At 41.2% G+C, this 18,500-nt stretch overlaps 1 protein-coding gene across 2 annotated transcripts in view; it reads left to right on the top strand.

The window, feature by feature from the left end:
* ELAVL1 (ELAV like RNA binding protein 1) overlaps positions 1-14,534 on the top strand; it is a 40,048-nt gene extending 25,514 nt beyond the window's left edge. For both annotated transcript variants that reach the window (XM_044305859.1, XM_044305848.1), the window contains 3 exons: positions 2,997-3,150; positions 4,989-5,214; positions 12,764-14,534. In XM_044305859.1, the coding sequence (XP_044161794.1) occupies positions 2,997-3,150; positions 4,989-5,214; positions 12,764-13,088 (705 nt within the window). In that variant the 3' untranslated portion in view covers positions 13,089-14,534. The remainder of the gene's footprint in view (positions 1-2,996; positions 3,151-4,988; positions 5,215-12,763) is intronic.
* Positions 14,535-18,500: the final 3,966 nt, after the last annotated feature.

Here is an 18,500-nt window from a genome sequence, read left to right as displayed (position 1 = left end):
AAATTACTGAGCAGGTGACTGTGAAATGAAAATTTCATGTTTCCACATATGCCATTTCAGTGTTCACTATGCTGTGCCCAGCTGGAGACATCTTAGGCTACTTTCACACTAGCGTTCGATCGGATCCGTTCTGAACGGATCCGATCATATTAATGCAGACGTTCAGTACGGATCCGTCTGCATTAATAACTTAGAAAAAATTCTAAGTGTGAAAGTAGCCTGAGCGGATCCGTTCAGACTTTCAATGTAAAGTCAATGGGGGACGGATCCGCTTGAAGATTGAGCCATATGGTGACATCTTCAAACGGATTCGTTCCCATTGACTTACATTGTAAGTCTGAATGGATCCGCACGGCCAGGCGGACAGCTGAACGCTGCAAGCAGCGTTCGGCTGTCCGCCTGTCCGTGCGGAGGCGAGCGGAGCGGAGGCTGAACGCCGCCAGACTGATGCACTCTGAGCAGATCCGCTCCATTCAGACTGCATCAGGGCTGGACGGAGGCGTTCGGGTCCGCTCGTGAGCTCCTTCAAACGGAGCTCACGAACGGACCTATGAACGCTAGTGTGAAAGTAGCCTAAGACGCACTACACCAGGGCTGGCCAACCTGAGGCTCTCCAGCTGTTGTAAAACTGCAATTCCCTCCATGCCTTGCTGTAGGCTGATAGTTGTAGGATGTCTGGGCATGCTGGGAGTTGTAGTTTTGCAACAGCTGGAGAGCCGCAGGTTAGCCAGCCTTGCACTACACTATGAATTTAATTTGGTTTAACTGGGTGCTGAAAAGCCATAAATGTGGACATAAACTGTTGTCTGGGTACCTTGCAGGGTTCAGAGGGGAAAGGACACCTTGTGGCTTTTGCAGTGTATATTTGAATGGTCTGGTTTACGGGCACAATGTTCTATTAAACAACCTCTGGGGTAGTTGTAGTACAACCACTTTTTGAGAACCACGGGGTAGATTCATCAAACTGGTCTAAAGTAGAACTGCCTTAGTTACCCATAGCAACCAATCGGATTCCACCTTTCATTTTCTAAAGGAGCTGTGAAAAATTAAATCTACTTTACACCAGTTTGATAAATCTCCCCCGTGTGTTTTATTTTTCTGTCGATTGGAGCTGTGAAGGCTCATTTGTCACTAGCTTTTGGTTCTATTTTTCGGTACCTACAACATTTAAATCACTTTATTTCTCTTTTTGGGAGGCAGGATTATTTTTGAGCGATATACTAGTTTTATGGAGATATCGCTGTTTCCTAATAAAGTGGTATTTTGTGACGTTATAGAAGCAGTCATGTGCGCTGACCTCTTCAAAATCTGCGGCTGCCCACCCCTGCATGATTGCCTACCACCAGTATGATTACTGCCCACAACAGCTGCTCCACCTCTCTCCCAATATGAAGTTTCCGCCCACCAACGTCTAAATCCGATAACTGGAGATGCTGCCGAGCAGCCCAGGATAGGAGAGAGTCTGGCGAGAAGAATCTCAAGTTACTCTGACCCCCCACAGAATTTGCCTTCAAGTGACTATCACTGTACAAGGAGGAGGAAGAGAAGTGTGAGAGACAGACCCTATGTATTACAACCAGGCAGCCCAAGTGAAAAAAGGGGTTACCGTATGTCTGTCTATGATGACGGGGTGACAATGTATTGCTTCTGCAAGTTACTGTGGCCTTGTCTAACTTTGGCCTACTCCTTTCTGCCTGCCTGCAAGCTGCACCGCACTACTGCACATTGAAATGGCAGGCATTAGGTAATGTCATGAGTCCCTCCCCACTCCCCGCATACACGACTAACAAGAAGACGTTACTGTATGGTGGCTGCAAGTCATTATTATACTGGGCAGAGGGTTTGTTCAAAAATTGTTGTCCAAATATCAGTATGTCTCCGAGTGGCTGCCCCTATACAGTATGTTTCCTTGTGGCCCTGAGTGTTTATTTTGTTTTAAATTGATGTGTGTGTGTATTTTTATTTTATTTATTATATATTGCCCAACTCTAGGCAGGATAAAGAAATGCAGCAATTCCAAATTTGTCTTTTGGGTTTTGTTGCAGCGTACACGTGCAGGAGAAATGTTCTTTTTATTATTCTGCTGGTCAGGACTATTACACAGAAACCAAATGTAAAAAAAAAAAATTTATTACTGGTTTACCACTTTTACATTTTTTTTTTTTTTTTTTTTTTTAAACTGGTTTTGTCGCCATTTTTTATTAGCCATATTTTATTTTGTGGGGGTGGTCTTGCATGAGGGCTGGCTTTTGTGACTTGATGACAAAATATACATATGGGGTCATTTATCAAACTGGTGTAAAGTACAATTGTTTTTTTTGACACCTTCAATCTTTCATTTTTCACAGCTTCTTTGGAAAATTAAAGGTAGGATCTGGTTGCTATGGGCAACTAAGCCAGTTCTACTTTACACCAGTTTGATAAATCTCCTCGAACACCCCCCCCCCCCCCCCCTACTTTTTGATTGCTTTTAAGCATTTTCTGGGGCGAGGTGACCCCAAAATGGCTTTTCTGCCACAGATTTTTATTTTTCACATTCATCTGACGGGGTACATGGTTTTATAGAGCCTTTCATTACAGAATGCGAATCACAGACCCATTGATGTCAGTGGGTCTGCAATAAGAACAGATGCAGCATGGACGTCGCTGACATCTGTATTTTAGGTATCCAAATTTTGTGGACCGCAAAATACAAACGGGTGTGTGCGCAAAGCTTAAATCAGATGCTGGAAAATAAGCTGCTCAGGATGTAAGGAAGTGTCATGCAATAAATCGTGTAATGTTGCTAAATGCATGATATTGTATCAGATTGCTGAGTGCTGTGGATTTTAACAATTAAATATTTACCTGTATAGCTGTAGGATAACATGCAGGATTTCTGTAGCAGTAATATGATTGGTGACATTCTGATTTGACATTACGGATACAGAAGCTCCCTCAATTGATTTTGTTTTCAAAAAATAACTCACTCTAACTCTCTCCCTTTTAATTTTGAGGTTTCGTTTGCCCGTCCAAGTTCAGAAAATATCAAGGATGCAAACTTGTACATCAGTGGACTACCAAGGACAATGACACAGAAAGATGTTGAAGATATGTTTTCAGGTTTTGGCCGCATCATCAATTCTCGTGTTCTTGTTGATCAGGCTACTGGTAAGTACTGTGTGGGTCACTCGGTGCAAACAAAGTCTTGAAACTGATATCTGCATTTTTGTAATCTTTGTTCAATATCATATGGTTTTCACATCGGTAAGGAAGGGGGGGCGGGGGGGGTGTTGCTTCTTTTTCAAAATGGGTTTCCCTAAGACCAGTTAGAAAAAAATGAAAATAAATCAATAGTTTAAAAAATTTGGCCATTAGGAAGGGTATCCTTAGATTTTTTGTCATAGCAATGCGTCAAATAATCCCCAGGGCTTGGAGATCTTCAGATAGCCCCCGTAGAGTTACTTGGGTGGGTGCCTTAGATTCTTTGGCACGGCTGGAAGAACTGGGGGCAGAAGACCAGGGTCTTGGAGTTGCTCACTTTAAACAATGGGAGGCCTGGTACCAGTTCCGTGCATCTACAGGTTTCTCGGTTTGGTTGTCCTCAGGTCGTGCTATTTAAAATATCCTGTCTAGTCTGACTGCAATTATATCATATGTGGATTACTAGTTCGTTCCCTTCCCCCCTCCCTCCCGCCTTGCCCTCCCCCCTGGATCCTTTGTCTTGTCTCTCCCCCCTTACCCCATTCATCTGGTATTGATGATGGTTGAACCTATTTCAGTTATGCAATATGCGAAAATTACAAAGTTACATATTGAGTCAGCATATGCTCAATAAGACTTTCTTATGTTGCATACATTCAAAGCATGTGGTTTTCAATAAAAACAAATTGAACCCTAAAAAATTAGACCGTTAAATATCCTGCATGACTTTATGGGGGACACAAAGTGTAAAATAAAGTGCCTGTTCTGAATTTAAAAAAAAGTATAGTTTCCCCAATTAAGTAATTTTAAAAGTAGAAAAAAATAAACTGGACATATTTTGGTATCCGCAGCACTCGTCGGTAAATAATGAAAATAGTGATTTATTCACTCAAGCAGCCAGTATAATATATACTGGCTGCTTGAGTGAATAAATCACCACTATTTTCATTATTTACCGGCGAGTGCTGCGGATTATTGAATTGTCTGGATGAGTTGGGACCCCCAGTCAGGATCCCTATCTGCGCGCACCATTTGGCTTGTAAGCCATTTCCTGGTCAGTACCCAAATGAGTGGGATGAGTAGTGCTGCCAACCCCTGAATTTTCCATATTTTGGTATCGCCATGTCTGTAACAATCGTTCTATAAAAATATGGTACCTATAAAAAAAATGTTGTCATGCAAAAAACAAGCCCTCACACAAAACCAGGAAAAAAGCTAGAAACATTTTAAAATAAAGCTAAGAAAATGGCAACACTTTTTTTTTTCTTCTAAAAATACTGTTATTGTGAAACTTCAGAAAATTGGACGTATTTGGTATTGCCACGTCAGTCAATGTACCCTGAAATGGTTCCAACAAAAACTACAGCCTGTCCAGCAAAATATAAGCCCTCATACTGCAAAGTCAACAAAAAATTATAGTTTGGTTCTTAAAATCCATTTCAGCTATCACAATACTTGGTAAGTGCCTTGTAACATTCTCTACACTACAAATGCTCCTTTAAGTCCTACTCCTTTCCTGAACTGTGAGGTCAGAGTTCTTGTAAAGGGATAACAGCCTCTACCCAGCTGAACATAGAGGGGGTGGGAGCAATGAAGACTTATCTTACAAATATCTTAAAACTACTTTTAGCAGCTTGAAGATATCCAAGCAGAAAGATGTGAAAACTAACTTTCCTTTGCAGGGTTAAGAATACATTTCATTCAGTTCTTTTTAATTGATGATATGAAATGTTTCAATGTAAATGTCTAAGCTGTTACTTCATACTTTGTTGCTGTTTTTATTAATATATTTTTTTATTTTTTAGGATTATCCCGTGGAGTTGCTTTTATACGGTTTGACAAGCGATCAGAAGCGGAGGAGGCAATTGCCAGCTTCAATGGCCATAAACCACCAGGCTCATCTGAACCTATAACAGTAAAGTTTGCTGCTAATCCAAACCAGAATAAAAACATGGCGCTTCTTTCTCAGCTGTGCCATTCTCCAGCGCGACGGTTTGGAGGCCCTGTTCACCATCAGGCTCAAAGATTCAGGTAATGTAGAAATTATTATTTTTTTTTTCTGTAGGCTGATTTGCAGGGCAGTGGTTAAAAATTAAATTTTCCACCTCTTAGTAAACCCCTTATTGGTTCTATTATTAATAATATTATTTGCTGTTTAGTAATTGATAAACGTACAGACGTATGAGTTTTATTTAACAGTTTAAATAAAAAGGGCCATTAATAACACCAGTTTTTCATAGCCATTTAAAGGCCATTAAAAAGGATGAATTTTTCTTATAAATCCTAACTCATAGTGCCCCCATCCCCAATGTAACAAATTACATAATTATATATAATTTTTTATATATTTTTTCTTTCTAAAATGCTGTTGTTTAAAGTAAAATAAAAAAAACTCTACATATTAGGGGTCGCCGTGTCCGTAAGAACCCGCTCTATAAAAAAAAAAATCACATGACCTAACCCCCTCAGTTAAATACCGTAAAAAATGTTTAGTGTCAAGCCATTTTTGTCACCTCACATCACAAAAAGTGTAATGGCAAGCGATCAGTTATATGCCTCCCAAAATAGTACCAATCAAACCGCCATCTCGTCTCACAAAAAATGAGCCCCTACATAGGATAATCGCCCCAAAAAATATGGCTGACTATGGAGACATTAAAACATAATTTTTTTTCCAAAAATATTGTGTAAAAGTATAAATGTTAGGTACCGCTGTGTCCGTAAAAACCTGCTCTATAAAAACCAAAATGTAATATGCACCCCAAGATGGTGCCAGACATCTCATCCCGCAAAAAAATGAGCCCCTGCATAAGACAGTCGCCTAACAAAAAAATCTAATAAAAATATGGCTTTCAGAATGTGGAGACACTAAAAAAATTCATTTTTTTTTCCAAAAAATGTTTTATGTAAAACTAAGTCCTATTTGGTATTGTCAAGTTCGTAATAATCTGCTCTATAGAAATGGCACACGATCTAACCTGTCAGATCAACTATGTAAATAACAAAAAATAAATACTGTCCCAAAGCAGCTATTTCTTTTTACAAATTTTCTATTTGAATCAAATTTTTCTAGTAAGAAAGCAAGGGTTAACGGCCAAACAAAACTCTTTATTGCCCCGAACCTTTAGTTTGCTGAAACACCCCATATGTGGTTGTAAACTGCTGTATGGCCAAACGGCAGGGCACACAGAAGGAAGGGAACGCCATATTGTTTTAGGACGGCACATTTTGCTGGACTGGTTTGACACAATGTCCAATTTGAAGCCCCTCTGATTTACCCCTAGAGTAGAAACTCCAAAAAAGTGACTCAATCTAAGAAACTACACCCCTTAAGGTATTAACTGGTTTTACAAACTTTATTAACCCTTTAGGTGTTCCACAAGTTATTGGAGATTCAATTTCAGAATTTCAATTGTTTGGTTACCTTGCCTCAAAAAAAAGTGTAATAGAGCAAACAAAAACCATATAAAATAGTACCGACAAAACTGCCATCTTATCCTGTAGTTTCCAATATGGGGTCACTTTTTTGGATTTTCTACTGTAGGGGTGCATCAGGGGGGCATGAAATGGGAATGGTGTAAATAAACTGGTCCAGCAAAATCTGCCTTCCAAAAACCATATGGCGTTCCCTTCCTTCACCACATATGGGGTGTTTCTGCAAACTACAGAATCGGGGCAATAAATATTGTTTTGTTTGGCTGTTAACCCTATGTTACTGGGAAAAAATTGATTCAAATGGAATATTTGCCAAAATTGAAATTCTGAGATTTTATCTCCATTTGCCATTAATTGTTGAACACCTAAAGGGTTTGGAAAGTTTGTAAAAATCAGTTTGGAATACCTTGAGGGGTGTAGTTTCTAGAATGGGGTCATTTTTGGGTGGTTTCTATTATGTAAGCCTCACAAAGTGACTTCAGACCTGAAGCTAAACACTCATTCATTGGGTGAAATGGTCAGAGGTGCAGAACCTCAATCATCGTTCACAGGCAACAGATTGTGATGTCTTAACAGCACTCTGCTGCCCAGGAGCAGTAGCCATCGCTAGTCGTACTGTGGAGGTGATCGCTCCTCCACTTAAAGGGTTTCTGTCACCAGAATTAACCCCATTAAACTGGCTGACATCAATGTGCTAATGTCAGCAGACCCTAACTAGCATATTCTTATGCCACCCTTACTGCAAAATGTTAACTTTTTATTATATGCTAATTAGCACCTGCTCAGTTTGCCCACCTCAACAACCCTGGTTCACTTGATTGACAGAGCCAGGCTGCGAAATCTCGTGCCTGCGCCGTCCCGTTTAGTATTCAGCGCAGTGAGTGAAGGACGCTCACCAACTTAGTCACTGGCACTGCGCTGAATACAGCCGGCATCGCAGAAAAGAGGAAGGAGAGCTGTGGCGTTACTGGATCCTCCTTTATGGTAAGTATTTGCCTGATTGGCCAGCACTTTATTCCCACTGATACCACAAATGATCAAGGGGGCATTAGAAGAATAAATATTGCCATTCCTTCCACTATGACTGCCACAATGAGAGATGACCCTTGACCTCTGATTAAATTGCCACCACCCTTCCTCCCCCTCTGTTTTTCCTGCCTCTACGGGGTTCGCACGCAGGGAGAGTCCTCCCTGTGGGGAGGTGAAGATCAGCATAGAAGTTACCTTCATTCCCTGGCAGGTGCCTAAGGCTGGGCAGCAGTGGGCAACGTGGACGCTCACTCATGCTGGCACCTGCGCTTTCTCTCATATCACTGTCTCCCTTCCACTGCGGGTCAGAAGCAGACTGCTGAAGCCGGATCCACGTGGGACGCGCGAGCTAGATGCGTGGCCTCCCTTTGGTTCTACGGCTGGCCGGAAAAACCAGGGCACACAGTACTGGGAGGCACTCCTGGATGAACTCAGATGCCAGGAAGTGTTAAAAAGTGGTGCTCAAGCAGCATGGAGCTGCCACGATGTCTACTCCTGAGGCTCCTGCATCCCGCCAGGAGGGTTTTGACCCCTCCCCGGCTGCACCTACTCTGAGTTCCCCTAAGGGCGGTATGTTTATCTTTTTGTTTAGATATAACAGCTTAAAGGCTATTTGGTTGCTCTTCTCTGTTCCTTAGGGATCAAGGGATACTAAGGCTACTTTCACACTAGCGTTCGGGTGTCCGCTTGTGAGTTCCGTTTGAAGGCTCTCACAAGCGGCCCCGAACGGATCCATCCAGCCCTAATGCATTCTGAGTGGATACGGATCCGTTTGGAGTTGACACAATATGGCTAAATTTTCAAATGGATCCGTCCCCCATTGACTTTCAATGTAAAGTCAAAACGGATCCGTTTGCATTATCATGAACAAAAAAAAAATCTGTGTTCATGGTAATGCAAACGGATCCGTTCTGAACGGATCTAAGCGTTTGCATTATAGGTGCGGATCCGTCTGTGCAGATACCAGACGGATCCGCTCCGAACGCAAGTGTGAAAGTAGCCTTAGTCTAATTCTAGATCTCTAAAGTGCGCTACCTGTGCCAAGAGACTACCTGATAACTATGAAGTTGTGCAAGCAATGCATTTCTGATTCCTTAAAAGAGGAGCACCCATCTATCCTGTCCGAAATGAAATCCAGGATGAGATAAAGTATTCCCCATTAATGAGAATGTCAGAGATGATATTGGATGAGTGGATTAAACCTGAAAAAAGACTAGGGGTGTCCAAATAGTAATCTGTTCCTGAACTCTTTGATCAGGCTGAATGTAAAATTTTTGAGATACCAAAAATTTATATTCAGGTGGCAAAGGTAGTGAAAAAGACTGCCTTAACATTTGAGAATTCATCACAACGAAGTGATTCGATGGAACGCAAAGTAGATTCTTTAAGGAAAGCATGTAAGGCATTTGGTGTAAAAACCAACATTGCGGCTACATCCGTGGCAAGAGCTATGTACTTCTGGTTGTCAGAGGATCGCCTACAGAACAAAACTCCCAGGGAGGATATCATAAATTTCATACCGCTATTAAAATCAGCAACTGCTTTTTTGGCAGATGCCTCGGCGGAGTCTGTACATTTTTCTGCAAAAGATGCAGCCCTTTCCAATGCAGCCAGAAGACCATTTATGGATGAAAGCATGGTCTGGGGATAAAACCTCCAAGTCTAAACTATGCTTTATTGCCTTCTCAGGGGAGTTTGTTTTTGGCCCAGTGTTAGATAAGATACTGGAGAAAGCGGTTGACAAAAAGAAAGGGTTTCTGGAGGAGAAGGACATACAATAGAGGCCCTTTTCTCAGTTACCTTCACAATCTAAGCTCTACAGAGGAAAGGGTAAAACGGGCTGCTGGAGCTACCCAAAAGGTGGAAGGGGTAGAGGATTTATTCTTAATCCCCTAAATAAACAGAGCAACAAACTTTGGTGCCAGAGTGGGAGGCAGGTTGAAGAATTTTCAAAACCAATGGCATATGGTTACGTCCAATCCATAGGCACTAAACATCTTAGCCCAGGGATACAGAATAGAATTTTCTTCAAAACCTCTAGAAATTTGTTACCACCCACAAAAGAGGTATATAGGAAAAATTTGGGCAGGGAATTCAGGACTTAATCAAATCGGGGGTAGTCAGAAGTACCAGACTCCTAAAAGAGGAAGGGGTTCTCCTCAGGCCTCTTTCTAGTACAAAAACCCGACCACATATTCCGCACAATAATAAATCTAAAACCTTTTGAACAGATCTATAGTATACAGAAGGTTCAAGCTTGAGTCAATTGCATCTACGATTCCGCTAAAGGATGCCTACTATCGCATACCAGTTCATCAGGCCTTCTAGAAATATCTAAGGTTTGCAATAAGAGATCCTGGGGGACTCCTTTTTCAGTACGTAGCTCTCGCCTTTGGTATCTCATTCACCAAGCTGGTGGTGGAAATTATTGCCTTTCTACGCAGGAAGGGAACCAATATAATCCCTTACCTAGACTATTTCCTAATAAGCAATGCAAAAGAAGAAACCTACAGGACTACAGAAGAGGTTATAAGTACCCTTTCAAGTATAGGATGGCTGATTAAATCTAAAAAAAATCTACTCATTCCATGTGCAAAAATAAGGTTCCTGGGTGTAGTTACATTCAGTATCCCAGAGAACCTATTTACCCCAAGACAAAGTAAGAACTCTTAAGAGACTAGATAAGTCTCTGAAAATTACCACAAGTGTTACATTCTGAGGGCAATGAGCCTGTTAGGGAACTTAACCGCATGCATAAACTCTGTTCCATGGAGTCTGGCCCACACAAGAATCCTGCAGTCCATAGATCTTGAATAAATAGTATAGGAAACAGTCCTCCTCCTTAGACATGACTATACAGGTGCCTTCAACAGTCAAAATAGTCCTAGACTGGGGGAAGGAAGAGGAAAATCTGCTCCAGGGTATAGAATGGCTCAGAATCCCAAAAGCTCAAGTCACAACCGATGCCAGCTCTTCAGGTTGGGGTGCAAAGGTAGGCAACCAGTTTTTCCAGGGAGACTGGCCAAACGGCATAAAAGAGCTGAATGCAGTCCTTATGACATTTAGAGAGGCAGTAGACCAATAAAAAATAAAATAAATTGGCATCTGAAGGTCCTCTCGGACAACATCGTGACAGTGGCGTACCTGAAACACCAGAGGGGCGCAAAATCCAATCTGTTGGTGGCAGTAGCAAGAAGAATATATTTTTCTGGGCAGAAGTAAATGTTCTCTCCTTAACAGCGGTCCACCTAAAGGGGTCGGAGAACCTAGAGGCTGACTTCCTAAGCTGAAGAAAAATAGATCCAGGAGAATGGACATTAAACCGTGACATTTTTCACGAGATCACCGCCAGGTGGGGACTACCAGATATAGACCGGTTTGCCTCCAGGGAGGCTGCCTGGGCAGAAGTAAAGCTGAAACACCGCCCCTTGGGCAAAAAGACGAGCAATTCTATCAGGTTATAAAACATCATTTTACAGTCTTCATAAGGTAGACAGGGGTTAGACTTGTATGTTTTTAATACACAATAGAAGACCTGTGCATACATATATACAGCTAATTATGCTTATTCGGACTGTCGGTGTTCCTTTTAAGTTTGGCCAAAATAAGGGGGGGGAACCAAATCTGTTGTGCTTTTACCACTTTTACTCCTGAAGATCCCTAGCAGCCATTTGTAACTGCCTTTTTAGATGGGTGCCCTCCTGTGGAATAGCCCCATGGACTTTAACTTGGTGTGAAAACACCTGACTGACTGGCGTTACAAAAACTGTAAGCTAACCCAGTTGGTTGCACAGTGCTATTGCAGAGCACGTGTAAAAAGGATCTACCGGTAATTCAGTTTTGAATTATTTTGGTGGCATTGAGATTGCGATATAGCTGCAGTCAGGTGATATGTAGCACAGCTAGTGGTTGGCTCATTACAATAATTCTCCAATGACTGAGGGGGAAGGACAAACAAATGTGTTCAACAGACCCAGACTTCCAGTCTCTGGTACAGTGTACTAGAAGTGAGGGAAAACTTAGTCAACTTTCACACTTGCAGGATGGATCCGATCCGACAGGCTGTTCACCATGTCGGATCCATCCTGCGGCTTTTTTGCCGGACTGCCGCTCCGTCCCCATTGACTATAATGGGGACGGGGGTGGTGCTCCGGCGCAGCACGGCGAAAGGCCGCCGGACTAAAACTACTGCATGTCAGGCTTTTTAGTCCGGCGGCTTTTGCTGTGCTGCGCCGGAGCTCCGCCCCCGTCCCCATTATAGTCAATAGGGACGGAGCGGCGGCACAGCGAAATAGCCACAGGACAGATCCGACATGGTGAACAGCCTGTCGGATACGTTCTGCCGCAAGTGTGAAAGTAGCCTTAAATGTTTGAATGTGAATTGCAAAATGTATATGTTGGGTAGAGCTTGCATATATGTATATGTAATAGCAGAATACCCCTTTAAAGGATAATGGTCATATTTTCACTCAAAATTAAATTTTCATATGTTGTTGCTGCTGTGGTGATAATCCATAATCGCAAACTGTGGTCACATACCTTTTTTGTTTAATAAGATTCCGTCCATAGCAACCGCTGCTCACAAGACTTTTCTGACTATCTTCTCAAGATGGCCGCCGAGGCCCTTACCTTGAGGCTAAGACCTCTCTCCCTAACTACCCAGAATTAATTCGGCTTATCTCGGCAACGCGCAGCCTCACCCCAACTAATCGGCTTTCTCCAGACTTAAACACCCCCTCTTCCTCCTGAGTAGTTGATCGCAAATTTTTATCGCATATATCTGCACTATCCCGGTCCAACCGGAGCACGCACGCAGCATTCTGGACTGCCCACTACTACGTCCTCCGTCTTCTGTATATAGAATATACACCTAGCAACGCTGTTTTAGCCGCGCACCACTGAAATGCCTGGGGGAGGAAAAATCATGCTGCAATTGCTAGGTAATTTAATACCTATACGAAAGTATTAACTAGGGAACTAAGGTAAACGTAGTCAGACCAATCCAATTAGATGATAAAATAAAATGACTGTTACCCTTTAACCAAATTCCACAATTTGCAATGGTCTGATGAAGTAGCTCCATTATAATTTTGTCTTCCTCTTCTCTTTTAAATAGGTTTTCACCTATGGGGGTAGATCACATGAGTAGTATATCTGGTGTGAATGTTGCCAGCAGTGCTTCGTCTGGATGGTGCATCTTCATCTACAATCTTGGCCAAGACGCAGATGAAGGAATACTTTGGCAGATGTTTGGTCCATTTGGCGCTGTCACTAATGTGAAGGTTATCCGTGATTTCAACACCAACAAGTGCAAAGGGTTTGGCTTTGTGACCATGACAAACTATGAAGAAGCAGCCATGGCCATTGCAAGTTTGAATGGCTATCGTTTAGGGGACAAGACATTACAAGTTTCGTTCAAAACCAGCAAGTCCCACAAATAACTTGCTCTTGTCTTTTGTATGGAATAGAGGAAATAAGATTTGACAAAGTTGGGGGGAAGACTTTTTTCTTTTCTTTGTTAGTGTAAAACTCATTTGCGCCAATTTTCACAAGTGTGTTTTTGTCTTAGTCTAAATGAAATGTGGATAAAAGATTTTTTATACTCTAGGGATGCAACTTACATGTTCAAATGTTTGAGATCCCAACATGTTAGGCCAATTTTAAGTTCCTTAAGTTATTTACTTTAAATATACAAATAAAATATGACTAAATAACATTAAGTATACCCTATGGACAAAGATAACGTTAAGCATGCACTAACCTTAAAGACTTCAAGAAGGTTTGCTCTGTGGGTTTCTATTTTCCAGACTCTGGAAATTGCGTTTTTTTAATCAAGCTGTCAGGATGCCAGCTTAAGTACTTGTATGTGTGTATAAATATATATATACATTTTTTTTTTTTTTTTTCGGTTTTTTACCATCCCTCTTCTCACTGATTTATACAGCCTGATCCTTTGTTTTCTAAAAGCTTATAATTTCAGTTTACTCAAAATGGAGATGCATTAACAGTTCTGTTACTGTGTGTAGCTGCCTACGTAAAAGGGGGTTCTCCGGGAATGATTTAAAATGGCTGCCAGCAACCTATTCTAGAATGTGAGGAAGACGGATTGCCTTCACCTGCGGAGCTGCCAATGGGGTGAGGGGGCAAGGCCTCTGGCAATTGAATACACTACATGTTGGTGAGTTTTCCTGTCGGGCTGCTCAGCCATGATTGCATACTCTAGGTAGAATCACATTGTTGCCATCTATTGTAGGGCAGTGTAGTAAGGCCTGCACCCTTAACCCCTAGGCATGTCTGCAAATGGTGCAAACCAATCCTTCTGACATTCTAGGACACGTTGCTGGCAGCCAATTTAAATAATTCCTGTAGAATCCCTTTAGTGTTTAACTAATATGCCCATATTTGCACCATGTTTCCAGGGGGCTACAGTATTCTGTGCCCTTTTTATCGTATGTTACTGTCATCTTTGAAAGTAAAGTATGCCCCTGAGTTCCTTCCAAAGTCAAATGAGTTATGCTTGTGCTTTAGAGCCATTGAAAAACGTAAAATCTGTCATTTACTCAGGCTTTACATTAATTTACTCAGCTTGGTTTAAAGAGGACCAGTCGCCACAAATTGCAGTGCAGTCTCCAGGCAGCGTGTTTATAGAGCGTAATAAGCGGAGCTGGTTGATACATCATTTTGTTGGAAAAGATTCAGTAAAATTTGTGATCTGTCCTGTTAAATCTTTTTGTGCTCAGTTGCCCAAGTAGGCCATCTTATGAGTAATTGACTTCCTCTCCTGTGAGTATAAGGGCTGTTTCACACGAGCAGATGCCTTGCGTGACATCCGCTCCGTGAATGACAGCCAAGACCCGATGCGGACAGCAGAAGCATGGAGCAGTAACATGATTGATAATGCTCCGTGCCTCTCTGTGATCTCATTACTTCGAAATCACAATGACAACTTTATCTCACTGTGATTTCGTAGTAAAGAGATCAGAGAGGCACGGAGCATTATCAATCATGTTGCTGCTCCGTGCTTCTTCTGTCCGCAGCGGGTCTTGGCTGTCATTCATGCAGCGGATATCGCCCACTCATGTGAAACAGTGAATAAGGGTGCATTCACATGACCCTATAAATGAAACCTACGGTCGCGTGAATGCACCCTTAAGTAGATAGCTGTCGATCACTGGTAAGACAGCTCACATCTGAGCTCTGAAAGGACAGAGATTTATCATACTTGTAATTTTGCTGGTTCTTTTCCCATAAAACTATATATCTGTACCACTCCTGCTCTATAAAATGCTGTATGCACGTTGCACTTGATCTTGTTATGACCGGTTCCCTTTAAATAATTATTATAGACAGTTAAGTCAGGCCTCAACTAGAAATTATTTTTTTCTAATACCCAAGCTCTCCCACACTCGCTTTCTTTTTTCTCATTATTAGTCCATATGAGAGGCAGGGAAGGACCAAAGAGTTCAATAAGTGAACTCTATAAAACATGTTTTTGTTCATATAAATTTTTTTTTGCTTTTACTATTTTTCGTTGCGTCACATAGTGCGTAGTGCAATTTGTATTGGTACAGTATAGTTCAGTTAATGTGTATACTGTTCAAGTAGAAGTAAAATATGACTTTGAAATAAGATTACTGTTTTAATAATACTTATAAACATTTGAGCATTGTGCTTTTTCGCATCCCTTTTTTCTTGAATTTCTTTTGTAGTAGTATGTAAAAGTTTAATTTCATAAAAATATTAAGAGTATTTGATTCTTAAAGTAAAATTAATCCCCTTCCTAAGTTTTCTACAGACTGCCTTGAATTTTCAATTTTGTTTCTCTTGATTTTCTTTTGCTTTTTTGGTGTTTTTTGTTTGTTTTACTTTAGAATTTACGACCATTAAATTTGATTTTGTTTTGCTCAAATTTTGTTTTGTTTATTTTTTTTCTTTTTCTTTTCAGTGTTTGTAGGCTTTACATGTAGAAATGTAAAAAAAAAAAAAAAAAAAATTTACTGGCAACTAGTCTTCTAACAAAATCGATGATGTAGCGTTTGCTGGTAAATTCCAAGCGAATGTCACATTTCAAGCTATTTTACCTTGGCCATGTCTCTTCACTTTTGCCATTTTGGGAGTTTATTGGCATAGAAAATTGTGAGTTTTTACATTATATGCAGGGGGTTAGCTGTGCCTTCTCCATATTCTTGAAATGCATATTTGCCTATAGCAAATATATTGTACATAGTCAACAAATTTAGTTTGTTGTCTTTAGACTACCTTTTGCAATGTTGCTTCATTTTAATTTATTTAAGATCTACCGGGTCAATGAAAAATTGTGTTTAAGACTAAGCAGTTTATCAAAATGGTATATGCAGAATATGGCACACTAGCCTTATGTTTTACTTAAGGTTCAGCGCTTGCAAGAACACCACGCCTACATTTCTAGCAATGCTTTTTTGCAATAGCTCCTCTGTGACTTCTGCGCATAACACAATAGTACAACATCTAAAAAGAAAATATCAGTAGTTTTGGTCTTAAAACTCATTGTATCTTATTTTAGAAACATAGGTTTAGTCTTATTACAAAACTGTTATTTGGGCCTCTACACCATCCTTCAAAAAAGTAAGAAGGCCTTAAGGTTCCTCTAGCTCAGTCTAGCTAAAAAAAAACTGTCACAATTTGTGCCAAATATAACCTGCGTAATTAAGCGTATTTCCTTCACTCTGGTGTATGCCCATTTAAAATTCTATTGCTGGGGCTTTTTAGAGAGGTGGTTTTTGTTGTTGTTTAGTGTTCAAAGTTGAAATATTTGTTTACAATGTCTACCTAATTTCAGAAAATTCCAAGTTATCTCCACCTCCCCATTCAAAAATTTGCTTTCTATGTGCAAGTCAATGAGTAATATAAGTAATCATACATTTTTGATACGGTCCAATCAAAATCAGACCAGGAAGAACATTGTTCCCTGTATGGCAGATTGACTCGTGTCGTATGGGTTATTTCCTAGATTGTACAGTTCCCTGGTTGAACTTAATAGACATGTCTTTTTATGTACCGTATTTTTCGCCCTATAAGACGCACCAGCCCATAAGACACACCTAGGTTTTTGGGGAGGAAAATAAGATTAATTTTTTTAACCAAAAGGTGTGCTTTTGGTGGGTTTGGAGCTAATGGTGGTCTGTGGATGGCACTATTACTGGGGATCTGTGGATGACTGACAGTTATGTGGGGATCTGTGGATGACTGACACTGTTATGGATGTGCAATCCACAGACCCAGCCCATAACTGTGCCATCCACAGAGGTCCCCAAAAAAAGTCATCCACAGATCCCCCCCCCTTCCCCCACCCCCTCCCCCTGCAGCTCCAGTATACAAATGTCTTATTCAATTAAAAGTTATTACACATGCCCCCCAACTCCTAATAGTACCGTACATCCTAACCGCTTCAGTACAACGCAGGGCGGGCGGCGCGTCACTTGCCTGTGCCGCCTGCTTCATTCATAAAGTAGGCGGCGCAGGCACATGACATCAGGGAGTTACGCTGCCGGCCTGCATTCTACTGAAGCGGTTAGGATGTAAGGTAGTATTAGGAGTGAGGGAGCATGTTTAATAACTATTAATTGAATAAGACATTTTAGATTAGTATACCGGGACGGGACTATAGTACACTGACTGCACTGCCCCGTCGCTATTGCCGACCCCCAGCTCCTCCTCCCAGTCCCTCCTCCGCTCTCGCATATACATCGCAGCCTGCGATGTAAAACTGCCAGCATTCGCCTCATAAGACGACGCAGGGGCATTTTCCCCCCCATTTTGGGGGGAGAAAAAGTGCGTCTTATGGGGAGAATACGGTAAAAGCTGTTTGTGCTTCATTCATCCAGGGCACAAAGAAAATCCCTGTTTATCCTAAGGGGGAAATAAGTCCTTTCTGACTACAGATATGAAAATCTGGATGAATTGCCTTTTTTACTCCGACAAACATAGCTTGTAATGTTTTTCAATGTAGGCATGCAAGCTTAATTTAAATTGAGGAACATTTCCACTTAAAATGAAAACAATTAGTGTAAAATGGCTAGTCTGGTAAATGTTTGATTTAATTAAAGATGGTGCCTTTATTTTCTTACATTTTGATTTGCAGAACTGGCAACTAATAGTAAACACCACATGGTGATACAATTATGCATTTTCCTATTTGAGAACTATCTAACATCAATTTGGTTGCCAACTTTGGAATGCTGTCCAGCTTTTTCTTAATCGCTGTGTAATATTTCTTATATTTATTGCACTTTTTATTTTTTGTAATTTAGAGGTGCATCTAGAAGCCCCTTGATGCGTCTTAAACCCCATTTACTTTAGCAGCAGCTTACTGGCTCTGATACAATTTTCAAAACATTATGGGGGGAAATCATGAGGGAAATATTTGTGTGCATTGCAAATATTTGCACCAAATTTATCATGTCACAAGTTAAGTTTGGGGCATCTTTTAAAATAGACTGTACTATGCTGCCCTCAACTGATTTGTTGATTTCTGTAGTCTCTCACTTTTTTTCTAGCAGTCAGTACTTTTATAGTCCTAACCTGCTGAACCTCTCAGTGCTCACCAGCACAGCGGGGGAGACTAGTCTTAGGCTAGGTCTACACGACGACAGTTGTCGCGCGACATTTTGTTGCACCAATGTCGCGCGACAATTTTTATAATGGCAGTCTATGGTGTCGCACTGCAACATGCGACATGCTGCGACTGCGACGCGACAGTCGCAGAAAATCCATTCAAGATGGATTTTTCTGCGACTGTCGCGTCGCAGTCGCAACATGTCGCATGTTGCAGTGCGACACCATAGACTGCCATTATAAAAATTGTCGCGCGACAT

This window comes from Bufo gargarizans, chromosome 1, assembly GCF_014858855.1.
Source record: "Bufo gargarizans isolate SCDJY-AF-19 chromosome 1, ASM1485885v1, whole genome shotgun sequence".
Classification (NCBI taxonomy): domain Eukaryota; kingdom Metazoa; phylum Chordata; class Amphibia; order Anura; family Bufonidae; genus Bufo; species Bufo gargarizans.
Note: the sequence above shows the minus strand (reverse complement) of the source record. Positions and strands in the feature narration are given on the sequence as shown.